Consider the following 13,705-nt stretch of genomic DNA (forward strand, 5'->3'; position numbering starts at 1 on the left):
CTTATATTAGAGATGGGTCTGTGGCTGTTCTGCACTATTATGGTCCCTGCTTGATAGAATATATGCTAAGTTCTGGCTCTCATCTTGTAGCTTCTGATGCAGTCTTCCAACTGGATCAGCATATTGGGTTTTACTTCTGTCTTGAACAGAGTGATTTCTATTCTCTCTTCTGTCCCTGTGCTTAACCTCTTCATTTTTATTGAAAATGATTTACTGAGGCAGAAGAGTTCTTCCATTTGGGTGCACACATAGGTTAACTTTAATATCTATCCAATCCCTACAGTACAGCAGCTTCACTTTCTCTTTTTAAATTCCCTTTTTGCCTCCGTGGCTAAACAATCTTGTACTGTTTGTTTTAATTTCCTTTCCAAGGTCTAACTCAGCTTGACTTTTTGGCAGTTCTCACTTAGTCCCAGGATTACCTGACCCCTAAACTAATCTTTTTTTTTTTTTTAATATTTCCTTTCCCCCAGTCTTTTTTCTCCCCATTCATTAGAGACTTCTGCTTACACCTAATGTCAGTTGGATTTTTTGGGGGATGGATGGGGGGTGATGGAATGGGGGATGGATGGGGGGTGATGGAATGTGTGTGCATCTGTGTGAGCAAGGAGCCACATTTATAGTGTTTAGTCTAAAAAGCTTTTTCCTCCAAGATTTTCACCTTGTTTGAAGTAGAAGATCCAAAATCACTTCTTCAGTCTTTTACCTTCCAAATGTCTTCCTCGCACATCAAGTCCCTTTGCTTTGCCTCAGACAAGTAAGGCATATGATTTGCAAAGTTTGCCCCCTAGAACCAATAACCCCACTTTGGATAATCCTTTCCATCTAATTTAAACTGGGCAGCCTATGTCTGCTGAAATGAGATTACTTACACACTGGCCTTTCCTGCAATGTCCCTGCTACTTACTGAAACAAAGTCTTAAAAAACCCTCATTTCTGGCTCATTCAGTGACTGTTCTGTTTAGCAGCATGTCAGCTAGCACATAGAGGAATAATTGAGCCCTACTGTTATTAATAGCATTTGTTCTCCAATGGATATCCAGAGATATGTTATTTCCATGTGGCTGGACAGTTGTTCTGGCTGCACAGTTACTTGGCCCTTTGATTCAGTTAAGAATTATCTTTATGTGTTGTAAGAAATATTAAGCACACATCAGGAGCCAACTGATAGTCATTAGCTATATAAGCATGTTAAAACAACTGTATTAAACTGCATGTGATGTACATTCCATATTGTGTACGAATAGCTTTTATACCGTTGGGATAGTTCTGAGAATCTATTTTTAAAAACAGTTTTATTTCAGCAGTTTGGTTGCAGAGGAAATGAGGCTTAGAACTGTTCAGTTGTTGGGTAGTGAGACTTTGCTGAGGATCTGATTAATTTTCTGAGCACTGACCAGGGTGTGTATGTTGTTTCTAAGTTCTTGCAACTTCAGAGATTAAAACACTCCTTTATTTTACAATCTCAGAGGAGCAAGGTAGGCTTATGGAAATTTTATCTCCTTCAGACTATTTTTAATCACTTGTGTTGACATTTCTCTTCATGAAGGCAAGGTGTATCACCAGACATAATATATGATTATTGCAAAATAAGGTTCTAACATGCATTTCCTGTTTTGGGAAAATAATTGCATGTTTGGACATTACATTAAACTCTGGAAGATGTAGAGACTTCAGTGATCAGCCGAAAAGCAACGACACATTCTCTTTCTTGAGCAAGAACAAACTGGGTGCAGCCTGGTCTTTGTGATTTAATGATTAAATCAAAATTGCATGTTCTTTGTATTAATTGTAAGCCGTTGATCTTGTGTTGTAATCATCGCACTGTCCAGTTTGTCAGCACAGGGAGTCTGGCTGTTGGCAGATGATGAGAGACATTTACAAAGAATATGTAGGCTTTGCTGCAACTAAACAGCAAATGTTTTGCTGAAATGCAAACATTTTTGTTATAAGTTTTAGAAACTTGTTTATCAGATTCCAAAAAGAGGAGAAAAGTAATTCTTCATTAGATTGTCATTTGAAAATGTAATCACAGCATGGTAAACAGCCTCCTAAATAGGCTGATCCAGATTCCATTGAAATCAGAAGAAAAGGCTTCAGTTGGATCTGGTTCTAAGAGCTGAGAAATCTAGACTGCAGACCCAGCTTCTGTGCCAAACAGAGAGAGGGAGGGGGAGAGGGAGAGAGAGAGATATCAGAAGCACCATAAACAAAATGAATAAAACAGGATCTTAAAATGTATGGTACCATCCAAGTTGCTTGCAAAATCACTCTCTTTGGCACAAAAGCTGGGAAGGCCACGGTCTAGATTTCACAGGATATTAAGGACAGGGTAGTAATATCAGATATATAATAATAATAAAAATACAGTGTTGTAAAATACTACACACTTTTTTTCCCCTTTTGGAAAGATACCAGAAAGTTTTCACCTTTAAACTAAACACATGCTCACAGTTTATGGAAAGAAATATTCATTTTTACAGCCTGATCATGTGGAGTGCTTAGAATCGTTCACGTGCATTATTTCTGAAGTTAGAAGTCCCACAGTACATGCAGAGTCAAACTTTCATAATATGCTGTTGGATTCAAGTGATGAATGAGCTATGGCAGTGTTTCACTGATGCCAGCCTGTAGAAACTAATTAATTCTAAAGGTTGTGAACAAACAGACAACAGACTAGATGATGATCCACATGTGTTGGCAGTTAGCTACAACACTGGAGGTGCTGCACAGGTCCATGAGATCATGAGCACCACAGTTCCGTGACTGTCAGGCACTGACTTCCAACAGCTGCTCCAGAAAGCTCTCTAAATAGACTGACACCAAAGTCACAATCATGACTGATTTCTAGCAGTCGTTCTTCAGAAGGCTAGGGAGAAAATGCTTCCCCTGACACTGAATGCTCTCTTCTGAATGCTGTAAAGATGGTTTATATTCACATGTAGAGAAGATGATTGCAGACAGAAATCTTCCACCCTTTCTGCAGATTCTTCAGTTGATTGCCAGTCCTGTTTTGGTGCTATGGTTACGTTTTAAAGCCAAAGCTTTGAACTTCCATGTGTGTACATCATAAAAGTGGTTGACAGAGCAACTTCCTCACTCTAACATTTCAGAAAAGGAAATTGTCAGATGTCCCTGTGGAACCACAAGAAGACTATACTAAATTTAACAGCGACAGTCTGAAAACCAAGAAGGTAAGCAAGCCTTTCATTCATCCATGTTTTGCTGAAGTGTAGATTAATAGCAAATACAGAGTGTAAATTAATAGCAAGCACAGAGTGCTTAACTTTCTTCTTCAAAATACATCACAAATACAAAACAAATATAAAATTGTCTGACATCTGTAATTATATCTCCTTGAACTTTTCTTTCAGGTTTAATGTGACAGTTTTAATTTCGTGTTCTGAACTATTTTGTGCTATTGCTGCTGGGCTGTATTTCACCAGTGAACATTCCAGTGAGCCTCACAGGCTCAGACAGATGTGTTAAGGTGTTCAGCTAATGTTTGCAAAGCTCTCTGAGATCTTGAGATGAGAAATCCTATGGCTTAGTGATAGCAACTGGTAAATTTCAGTAACTCAAAAAAGAAATGAAGATGGCAGCATCTATTTAAATTCCAAGGGATGCTAGGACAGGCTTTATTTTTACCTAGAAATATTGCTTGTGCACTTACTTATGTCAACTTAATGAAGTTAAGTCAACACAGAACTTACTGATTGCCAGCTCCAACGCATATTTGGAGGCCAATCCAAATCTGAGTCCAGCGGTGCCTGCCACTGTACTATTCCTAGGAGAGCAACAGAGATGTGAAAAGAAATAGATCCTGTCTATGTCTGCCAAAGCTGTGAGGCTTGTACTGGCTTATTTCTCTGAAAATTGAAAGAAAATGAATCTTCCTCCAATCCGTGGGGAACCGAAAAGGCCCACTGTGTTGGTCTTGTGACCTTCAGTCTAATGCTGACTACTCGTTATCCCTTTGCAAAGAGAAGCAGCTGGTGACAGATGCATTCCTTCCTCCCCCCCAAAACCCCAGGGGTTTTTTTGTCCTCTTTGCACATTCTAGTTTGGAAGTAAGAGGATTTCCCCCTAAGTGAAGGTGATAAATAGTTTAAATATGCATGTTTCCCCCCTCCCCACATGATATACTATTGCTTTTGAACTTAGCGTAGAGATAGAAATAAACTGAGGAGGGATAATTCATTTTAACATTAAATATGATTTACTTCTGAAGTAATAATGCACATTGATGAGAGAATCTGGGAAGGAAAAGATAGCCCTTGGACTCTGTACAGTATACTACTCTTTAAAATACTTCGGCAGTGGTTTTGTTTGTAGAGTAAAGCAGACAATCATACAGTTGTTGCCTATCTCCATTGTATCCATAACCATCTAGCAGATCCCAGGTACTGTTATTGGAAACATAAATGAAAGAGAGGTCAATGAAAGAAAGGTCAATGCAAAGTTTTCTTAATAGGGAAAGCAGCTAGAGATTTAAAACATAACACTTTAAAATACAAGAAAGAAAAGAGGTCGGCTCTATAAAATGTGGTTCATAAAATGTGTTTTAGGTGTAGAAGTCTGGGAAGTTGTCCCAGTGGCCTCAAAAGTGCTTTGGAAACGTTAGTTACCTTCTTCATTCCTAGTTCTTAATCTCTTTTCCCTTTATTTCGCTGTGCATAGTCTTTGATAGTAAATCAGTGTGAATTATTCATCATCCGTAATGCAGGTCTGTAATTCAGCCTGCTGACAGCATAATCATGAGATTGAGTCGGAGGGTACAGAATGCATCTGTTCTATTGCGTGCATTATTCCCCTTAATGTACACTCAGGGATTATCCCAAAGTAAACGTTTGATTTGGGATACCTCATCCTGCAGAAGGGAGAGATGTTTCACCTCCTTCTCCTTGTAGTTGGTGTTCTGTCTTTGTTGGAGGTTAAGTAATTCATGACAAGTTCTTCAGTTTGAATAATCTCAGATTTGTTTTTTAATGTTTTTCTCCTACAATTCAAAGCCTGCATAACATTGTCTTTATGGCTGTATACTAAAAAAGCAATTCAACTTATTGCTTGACTTCTGTATTTAGGAGTTTGTAGCATCTGTTTCCCCCCTATGGAGTTGCTGTTTAACTGTTTCTGTTTATAATTTCACTCACAGGCAAACACCAAGATGTCTGCAGCACAGAAGGCTCTGGCCAAAGTTGATAAGAGTGGAATGAAATCCATTTCTGCTTTCTTCAGCTCCAAACCTAAGACATCAAAATGAAGACTTGTTCTTGAAAAAATTTTATACAGTGGTTATTTTTATGTTAAGCTAAAGGTGTTTCCTGGAGTTTTTTGTTAGTATAGTGTATGCAGGGCATGTCTGGGTACGAGTGTGATGGAGAGGTCTGTCAGCTGGCATGGCACAAAGCTGTCGGGCCTTAGTGAGGCAAGGCAGTACCGTGATATCTGATTTTCCAGCCTGGATTGGGAAGATGGCTCAGCTGCCTTAACATGGTGCTGTGAGCTAGAAGCAAGGCTTAGCAGGGTACTATACTGTGCTGCTGCTCCTTCTAGAGCAAGCCCAGTCAAGCCCACCACAGAGTTTTCTCCATTACAATTCATTCTAGGCTGAAAACTTGCCCACCTTTGATGATTTTTTTTTTCTTAAATTCATAAGTTGCGTTATTTTTTTAAAACTTTCTGAAGTTTTTTACCCAGTGTTACATCAGAGTAGGATGGCATCATTGCATTTTTATTTTGACCCAAATATAAGGGCTGATGTAAGCATTGTCAGTGGTGGTATTTTATTGAGGCAAGGGTACTCTCTGTATTGGGATTTGGGTTGTTTTCAATATGCTGGAAACAAATGGCAATGAATGTCAGTGTACATGTAATGCAATAAAGTGCTTTGTGTAACAAACTTGTGCTTGCTGTATTTGCTGTATGCTTCAAAAGCTAGGTTGAATTTCAGCACATTTTTTAAATGCTTTTGGTATTTTGCTGTATGTAAATTTTAATCTTTAAAGAGTTCTGGCATCTCTTTGGCTTTACGCGATAAATCTCTTAGCACATAGCAATATAGGGTATTTTTATGTTTAGTTCCAAGGTCAAGAGGTCCTTACAAAAATAATCAGGGAAAAATTGATTTAAAGGCAAGAATGGGTGGGTTTTTTTAAAGAAGCCTGTTTGGCGTTGGATTCGAAAGCTTAACTATGAGTGTCTTAGATAAGGTTTAGTTTTACAAAGTTTTGCACAAGGTAGGACTGTTACTTAAAATGCAGTACCCACTCTTTTCTGTGTTCTTTCATCATTACAGGGTATTTCTGTGTATTTAGAGGGATAGCTGATGATGTGGCTTCCCTCAGTCACAGAACTGAAAAAGAGATGGAGTCACTGGGATCATTTGTACTGGTCTAGCCAATTCTCCACAATAATCAATGTCATCCATCAGTTGTTGCACTCAGTCATTACTGTAGATCAACTACAATGTGTATTTTTGAAGGACACTCTTAAAACACATCAGTCTTTGGTACTTCAGCTCAGTAGAGAATCTGCTGGTATCCCTTGATCATGCGAGTTTCAGAGAAATTAGGAATTCCCCCCTTTTTGAGTAACTATGCATTTTTCCACTTCAAACTTACTTGCTGTCATTTACAACCCTTGGATTACGATGGTGTCTGTTATGTTAAAAAGCTCTGTGGCACTCTCTTCCAGACAGAAATGAAAGAGAAACCTTGCCATGTGTTCTGTGCAGTTTTGTAGTTCTTGTTGCGTTTTGTGTGCCTTTCAACCTGATGTTTTTTACAAAGTGGCGGATGTAGTTTGCAAATGCGCAGAGGGTCAGCATGGCTGGAATTCCAGATAGAGGAAAATTCTTGGAAATCTACAGAATTATTATCTCTGATAATAAATAGTGTTTGATGAGGCCAGAACGAGCAATTGTGGTTATGAACTGGAAGGGTTTAATTCCAGAAAACATTCAACCTCCCAAATTCATGTGAGGAGAAGAGATGCCGAAGTGATGGCAATTCTGAAAAATACCTGTCAAAAATGCAGGATGATGCTATGGGAAAATAGGAAAGAAAAAGAACAGGCACATTCCGTCGTGTTAATGGAGAAGTTCTGTGCAGTAAGCAACAAGTTAGGGAGTGTTTTGGTAGAAAAAAGGAGTTTTGTATCTATTAATGAAAAGCCAGTTCTAGAAAATGCTGAGAAAGCAGACAAATGTGGGATGGGTGCTTGTTGGAAAACCAAGAATGGGAAAGAATTATGTTAGAAACAGGAACTATGAGGCAGAACAGATACATGGTAGAAGCTCTTCTGGATATTTAAATATGCTAGAGGTTTGGGTTTTAACAGTTCAAAAGTTTTGGGAAATAAATTTTGCAAGCACACCTTTTTGTTGACTGAGCTGTTCAAGAACCTTCTATGAAAAGGTCCCAGTTTCTCTGGTCAGAATTGGGACAGAGAGAACAAATGTGATACAGATGAGAGGCCTTTGTGCTGACTTCTGATCTGGGGTACCAGATTATATTTTTTCTTGCTCTATGCTTGCCTTTCACATCTGCTGCTGTGCTCAAGGACTAAGTCTAGAGTTCTTCCTCTGTGTAGGGATGCATTTTGCTTTAGTGCCACATCTCGACTTCAGCTGTCAGCTATGCTGTAACTTACCACAACAGTAATTTTATTAGTGACTGTGCTTTTGGTTGAGCGGGAATTTGTGCATGACAAGAAAAATAAGCCATTTCCAAAAACCATTAGAGCTTTCACATGAAAACAAAAACTCTTTTCCCTTTAGGAAAGCAAGAAATACATTTAGTAAGTTTGAAACTTCCTCGACATGTATCTGTAAGAAGTTATGAAGAGCATAAGGTGCCAAGTGCATAAAACAATATTTCCTACCACAATAAGGATTTAAATATAGTTACCCTGCCTGGCCAGCAGTAGCAGTAGATCATTATGAAGTGCTGCTTTGCTATTTCTTCCTTGGTTAGCATAGTATGGAGCAATATGCCAGGGTTATTATAGAAATGTGGTCTTACTTTATTTCTTTTTCTGGGTTAACATGACATCTCTACATGTTCATTTAAATATCTGATGAGCTGTGATGATTTTATGGTTGTTTATCTGGGATTAAACAGCTCTCACATTTTCACTTTTTTAGACTTTGCATAGCAAAAGGGGTGACATCAGTGGGCATGGAAAACATGGAAATACAAGCACTGACTTAGGGGTATTTATGGGTCAGACTGGCACATCATTTTCAGTCTTAAGTAATAAACTTAAGTTCTATTTGTAGAAGTGATTGGTGATTTGAATATTTTCAGTGGAAGAGGTGGCATAGTTGGCAGAACTTGCGTTCAGATCTGAAATCTGGAAGGGTTCAGTGTGCTTGTTTTCAGGTGTTCAGTTGCATCTGACGTGACGTTTATTGGGGCAAAATTCAATGCCTGGATGGTTACTTGAATAAAGTAATGTTTTTGATTAGGGTTTTCTCTTTCCTTTGTAGATGCCTGAGAAAAGATGTGCAAAGAAGAAATGAAAGGAGCTTAAGGAGACTAGCTTGCATTATTGTAACTCGCCATAATCACAAAGCTGCTTTTGACGGCTTTTTTTACGCACTTTCTGAAAAATAAATGTTTGACACCGGACATGCCCTGTTCCAAGAAAGAGCAAATCTCAGCAGATTAGCATTGTTAAATATGCGGTGTGTTAAACATACTCTGCTTCAAATTTTATAGCTTACACACGATTGGTCTATCGGGCCCTTCCAGGAAAGCACTTACGAGCATGCCTAATGTTAAGCACATGAGCAGTGATCCTCAAGTCGGCCGTGCTGTTCGTGTGGGTAAGTGCTTTGCTGGATCGGTGCCTGCAGCCCTGTTAGGTGCTGAGCATCCTGATCCATATCCAGCAAAGCACTTACATCCATGCTTATCTTGAAGTAGAAGAGCCAGTCTAATATTTGTGCATTAGTGTTCACCATAAAATCTCTCTTGGCACAATGATTCGTATGCTTAATATTAAGCACCTGCCCAAAGTCTTTTGCAAGATCAGACCAACTGCATCCTTGAGCAAGTCTTAAATACTTGATTTTCTATGTTTTGTACTCATTTTTTTAATAGAATGTATGCTTTTTGTGACTGTAAGTACAAGTTTTAGAAGCTGTATAGCAAAATGTGTTTGTATAGCATGTTTTATGCAATTTCTTCTTTCTTTTTCAAAAGTCCAATGTTCACTAAAAAAATCAACCAAAATGGGAAAGAACCCAATTGACTCTTTATAGGATATTTACATTTTTAAAAGGAATCTCACTGAGTTTGATTTACATGATTTCGTCCAACGCTGACCTGTTTTACAGAAGCTCATGTTGTGTGGACAGTGTGACTCTTTAAGTGCTAGTGCTTTAGGTAGGTTGTGTGTTCAGAAGGGCAGATGGAGAAGCTGTATTTTTTAAATTTACTTCTAATTTACTTTTATTTTTTTTTTTTTTTACTTCTAATTTACTTAAGTTTACTTCTAATTTACTTTTATTCTAAGGGATTGAATCCTTACAAACATATATAAAATAACATACACATTTTGTGTTAAGAACTAAACCAAAACCTATGTAATTTTTCAGGTTAAAAAAAAAAGACCTAATTATCCTTTATTTATTAATGTAAGTGGCACTTCCTGTGGAGTGAGCTTCAACCAAAATGTCAGCCTGAGTCTACATAAAACATGCAGAAAATGGATGCTAATGAGATCCTCAAGTGATTTGTGCCATATGCAGTCTGATGTTCTTAACTTAAATATCTGTATATCAAACGGCTATTAATATATAATTCCTCGCTGGAGAACTTTTTAAAGTTAATAATTGACAGGATTTTGAACAGAATGAATTTTACTTCTGTAAATTCCAATTGTGACCCCAGTTCACAGATGCCTACAGCAAATAACCAAAATGCTTGGTAAAGCTTGAATGTATTTTAAGTGTTCTAGGTAAAACATAAAGAAATATTTTACTTCAACTCTAGCAAATTTTGCCTAACTTTGAGTAAAGAAGAGCTCCAATAAGAGTTTATTAGGACCTTTCTGGAAACTAAATTCCAGGACAGAGGCAATAGCTTATTCAACTTTCTTTTCAACTGATTCTGTTCATCTCTACTGCAAAATATGAAAAACCTGAACTATTAACTGTTTAGAAATCATATATGAATGGAAATGTAATCTGAATGCCTGTTTTAGGAATTTGCACTGAATTCTTTTTCTTAGTCTGGTGAAGCAATGTGCACTTTCTCTTTTTAAGGAAAAAAAAAATTTTAACACTGTTTTTAGGAATACAGCAAGATTATTATTATATGGGTCCAAAATAAAATTTCTATTTTTCTAGCTTACATTAAAAAACGCTTGATGTATGAATTAAGATGATATATTTCAGTATGTGGTTCCATATTTTGTAAGATTTTATTTTTAATATATGTGCAAGAAATAAATAAATGCCTTTGGAATATTTTGCTGTTTATTTCTTCACTAGTATCACAGAGGAATGCAAAGAAAAACGTGGTTGGTACAGTCAGGCTACTGATGCTGTTACCCTCCACCGGGTAGTCAGTAATTCTTGGACTGAGTTGGAGGAAATAATGAATCCTGATATAAATACAAATCTTAAAGTTCATTTAGACAGATTCAGTGATGCAATTAGTCTAATCCCTGAGGACCTTACTGTACAGGTTATAAAGAGAACCCATCTCTGTCTACACGCAGTTGCTGGCCTACACACTCTGGACGTTTTCATTTTCATGAACGTGGTGGTGAATCTTTGAGTGTTGGTGGGATGAAGAGAGTGGAGGTGAAGAGAATGATGTGAGTATTTGTGTGACTTTTGACATATATTGCATTCTTCACCATCACATATGTGATACATAGGTGCTCCATCCCAGACTGACACAGAACTGATAAATTATTTTCCATGGTTTTTGGTAGCAAACAGTTAATAGTGCACAGAGGAGAAGCTGTTCCTCTGCCAAAACATTATCCTGGTATCACCCTGATATTGTAAGTGCTGACATGAGGCTTCAAGGCTGTTAGGATAGTTACAGTCATTGCATTTATAAAATCCAGACAGCAAGGGGCAAAGCAAAGGTGATGGGTATTTTATTTGGCGGTCAAGTTTGTTTAGTGATATTAATGAAACCAAAAAAGAAAAGAGGTAAGGCTTGTACCATTTCATATACCCATCGCTCACCAGCACTGAAGAAAGAGAAGTACCAGTGCTAACAACAAAGCAACAGCACAGCATCTATTTAAATATGAAATAGTATTTACATTTCTGACTTCAATGAAGTGATCTCACAAGGTGTTGCTAAGACTAAGGAAAACAGAAGTTGTTTTACATCCTTGAATAGCTTCAATAGCTCAAATGTCCAAGCTGAACTCTCTAGTACCCCCTCTGTGCACAACTGTTGTCTTTTAGGGTCTGTCACATTGCAAATTGCCCTAATTTTTCCAAAGCTCCCTTTTAAAATGCATTGCATACCCTGAGACAGTTGCAAAACAAGCAATGGTGTCTCAGGTAAAACAATGCCCCTGTGAGGCTCATCAGTTTTTAAAAGGGGAAGCTAATAGGAAGGTGAAAAGTTCTGCTTTAAAATTTGGCTTCTGATTTGGGATTATGGTCATTGTTTTGTTCACCCTTTCTCTTTTCAATCTGAGGACCTGATTCTTTTTCAGAAGATGCTAATTTATTATAGTCCCATTTCCCCTTGACTTCAGGCCAACTGAGCAAATTCCTGTTTCAGAACAGGAATCCACATTCATGAGGACAACCAAAATCAAAACTCTCTGCAAGCCTAGTGATGCATAGGCTCATCACTACTTCCTCTTGAATTCCTTGTGCAAGCTGGCATTGCTACAGGTTCTTCCAAAACAGTTCCCAGTTGATTCAGTAGGGGTGAAAGTGAAAAAACCCCAATCTGACATACTTTCTTCTCTTGTAGTCAATCCTATGCTGGAGAAACTGAGCAGAAAGGTTAGAGAGACAACAATGAGGATGGAAATTAAGAAGGCAGCAAAGCTGGTTCAAATACAAAAGGCAGTGTTGAAAATGAAGGAAATAGTGGAAAACGAACTGTTGAATTGAATGTAGAAAAAGACCACAATAAGGCTGGACATGAAGAAAGCGACAGCAATGCTGATGCAAATGAAACAGACTATATTTAATTTCTGCTGAATTTCTCTGCCTTTAGTGACATCAGCCATGCTATGGTCTCGCCAGGGATCTGGTGCCATTTTAGTAGGCACACTGGGTACAGAGATTGGGCTGCTGTTATCAGCAGTTGGATTTGTTACTGCACCTCTCCTCCAGATGCAGATGCAGCAGCACTGAGCTCAGTCCTGCTGTTCCTTCCATATGAGGCAGACCCCCAAGTGTCATGCCCTCTGCAGAGCTCACATCATCTCCAGACAGCAGCAGATGGCACTGTGTGGCTTGTGTGGTGTCTGCAACTCCTTACATGTGTTTCACACTTCTTCTGACTTCAATTTCCTCCCCCAGCATCACGTCCTGTCACATCATGTCTTGATGGTGCAGCCACTGGACCTCGCCCTTTCTTGTATTTCAAAATATCTTGGTGCCACCAATGCCTGAAGGCTCCTAATGAGCGAGTACCACTTGCATCAGCTACTGGTGCTGCAGAGCCACATTCCCAAAAGAGAATTGTCTCTGTCTTCCTGCAGAGTTGTGTGGAAAAGTGTCCTGGTTTAGGGCAAATTTTGGGAGGAAACCTCTGAATGGGGTCCTTCTAGAAAAGCAAATTCAAGTGGCCCCTCCCCCAACTGGTTCGGGAAAATATTTCCTTGGAGAAAAGAGGAAAATGTTTATTTAACAAGCAAAGTACCCACAAGCATAAATAATGAATCATAGTAAGCAGTATAACCTCTCACTGTTCTGAAGAGATGGCAAATTCAGAAAGTCTTTTTCATGGCTTGTAGCCCAGCTCAGTCTCTTATCAGTCCCTCTGACATTGGAATGCAGCGTCACAGGCCCCAGTGGACCACAGGTGTGAGCTCCTGGTGTTTTTCTGAGTTTTCTGTCCAGGTTAGGTTTGAACAGTTCCAAGAAAAAGAAAAAAACACAATCTGGGAAACTTCTCTGCCTCAGCTTACTGAAAAAAAACCCAAAAAAGCAAAGGAGAGCTCTCTCCCACTCTCTGTCCATACTACAGACAAAACAGTCCAGAAGGATGCGGGGTAGTGAGTCCCTGATAACAAATCCACGCTTCTTCTCTCCCCTCTTTGCCCTCAGAACCAGTCTTAAGGGTGCAGAACTTAACGTCCAGCATAAACAGAGCAAACAATTGGGGATGCAAGCACCATAAAGTCATCCCAGGTCATTAAGACAAGGGGTAACAAGTATAAGTTGCACTGGGAGAGCTTTTGTCTTGACATAGAAAGAAATTGTTTATGTTAGGAACAATCATTCACTGGAACAACCTTTCATGAGTTGTGGTGGAGTCCCCATCACTGGAGGTTTTCAAGATGCAGTTGGACAGGGTGCTAGATAATCTTATCTAGGCTCTTCTTCCATGGATGTTTTGAAGTCCCTTGCAACATGGGCTGTTCTGTAATTCTGTGAAATCTGTGATGAATGTGCCACCACAGAATTGCAGCAAGATGAGTGCTGTGTACCTTTTTCCCGGCCCATTGTTTAGAGAGTGCAGCTTGGGCAAAGAGGAGACCT

General features: G+C 38.8%; 1 protein-coding gene across 4 annotated transcripts in view; it reads left to right on the plus strand.

The window, feature by feature from the left end:
• RNASEH2B (ribonuclease H2 subunit B) overlaps positions 1-10,404 on the plus strand; it is a 43,217-nt gene extending 32,813 nt beyond the window's left edge. For 2 of the 4 annotated variants that reach the window (XM_084200924.1, XM_084200925.1), the window contains exons 10-11: positions 3,114-3,194; positions 5,156-5,889. In XM_084200924.1, coding sequence (XP_084057050.1) covers positions 3,114-3,194; positions 5,156-5,263 — 189 coding nt within the window. In that variant the 3' untranslated portion in view covers positions 5,264-5,889. Of the gene's footprint in view, positions 1-2,986; positions 3,082-3,113; positions 3,195-5,155; positions 5,890-8,491 lie in introns of those variants that run through there. The other 2 variants (XM_084200927.1, XM_084200926.1) reach the window with 2 other exon arrangements.
• Positions 10,405-13,705: the final 3,301 nt, after the last annotated feature.

The sequence above is a fragment of the Fringilla coelebs genome, assembly GCF_963513975.1.
Source record: "Fringilla coelebs genome assembly, chromosome: 2".
Classification (NCBI taxonomy): Eukaryota; Metazoa; Chordata; class Aves; order Passeriformes; family Fringillidae; genus Fringilla; species Fringilla coelebs.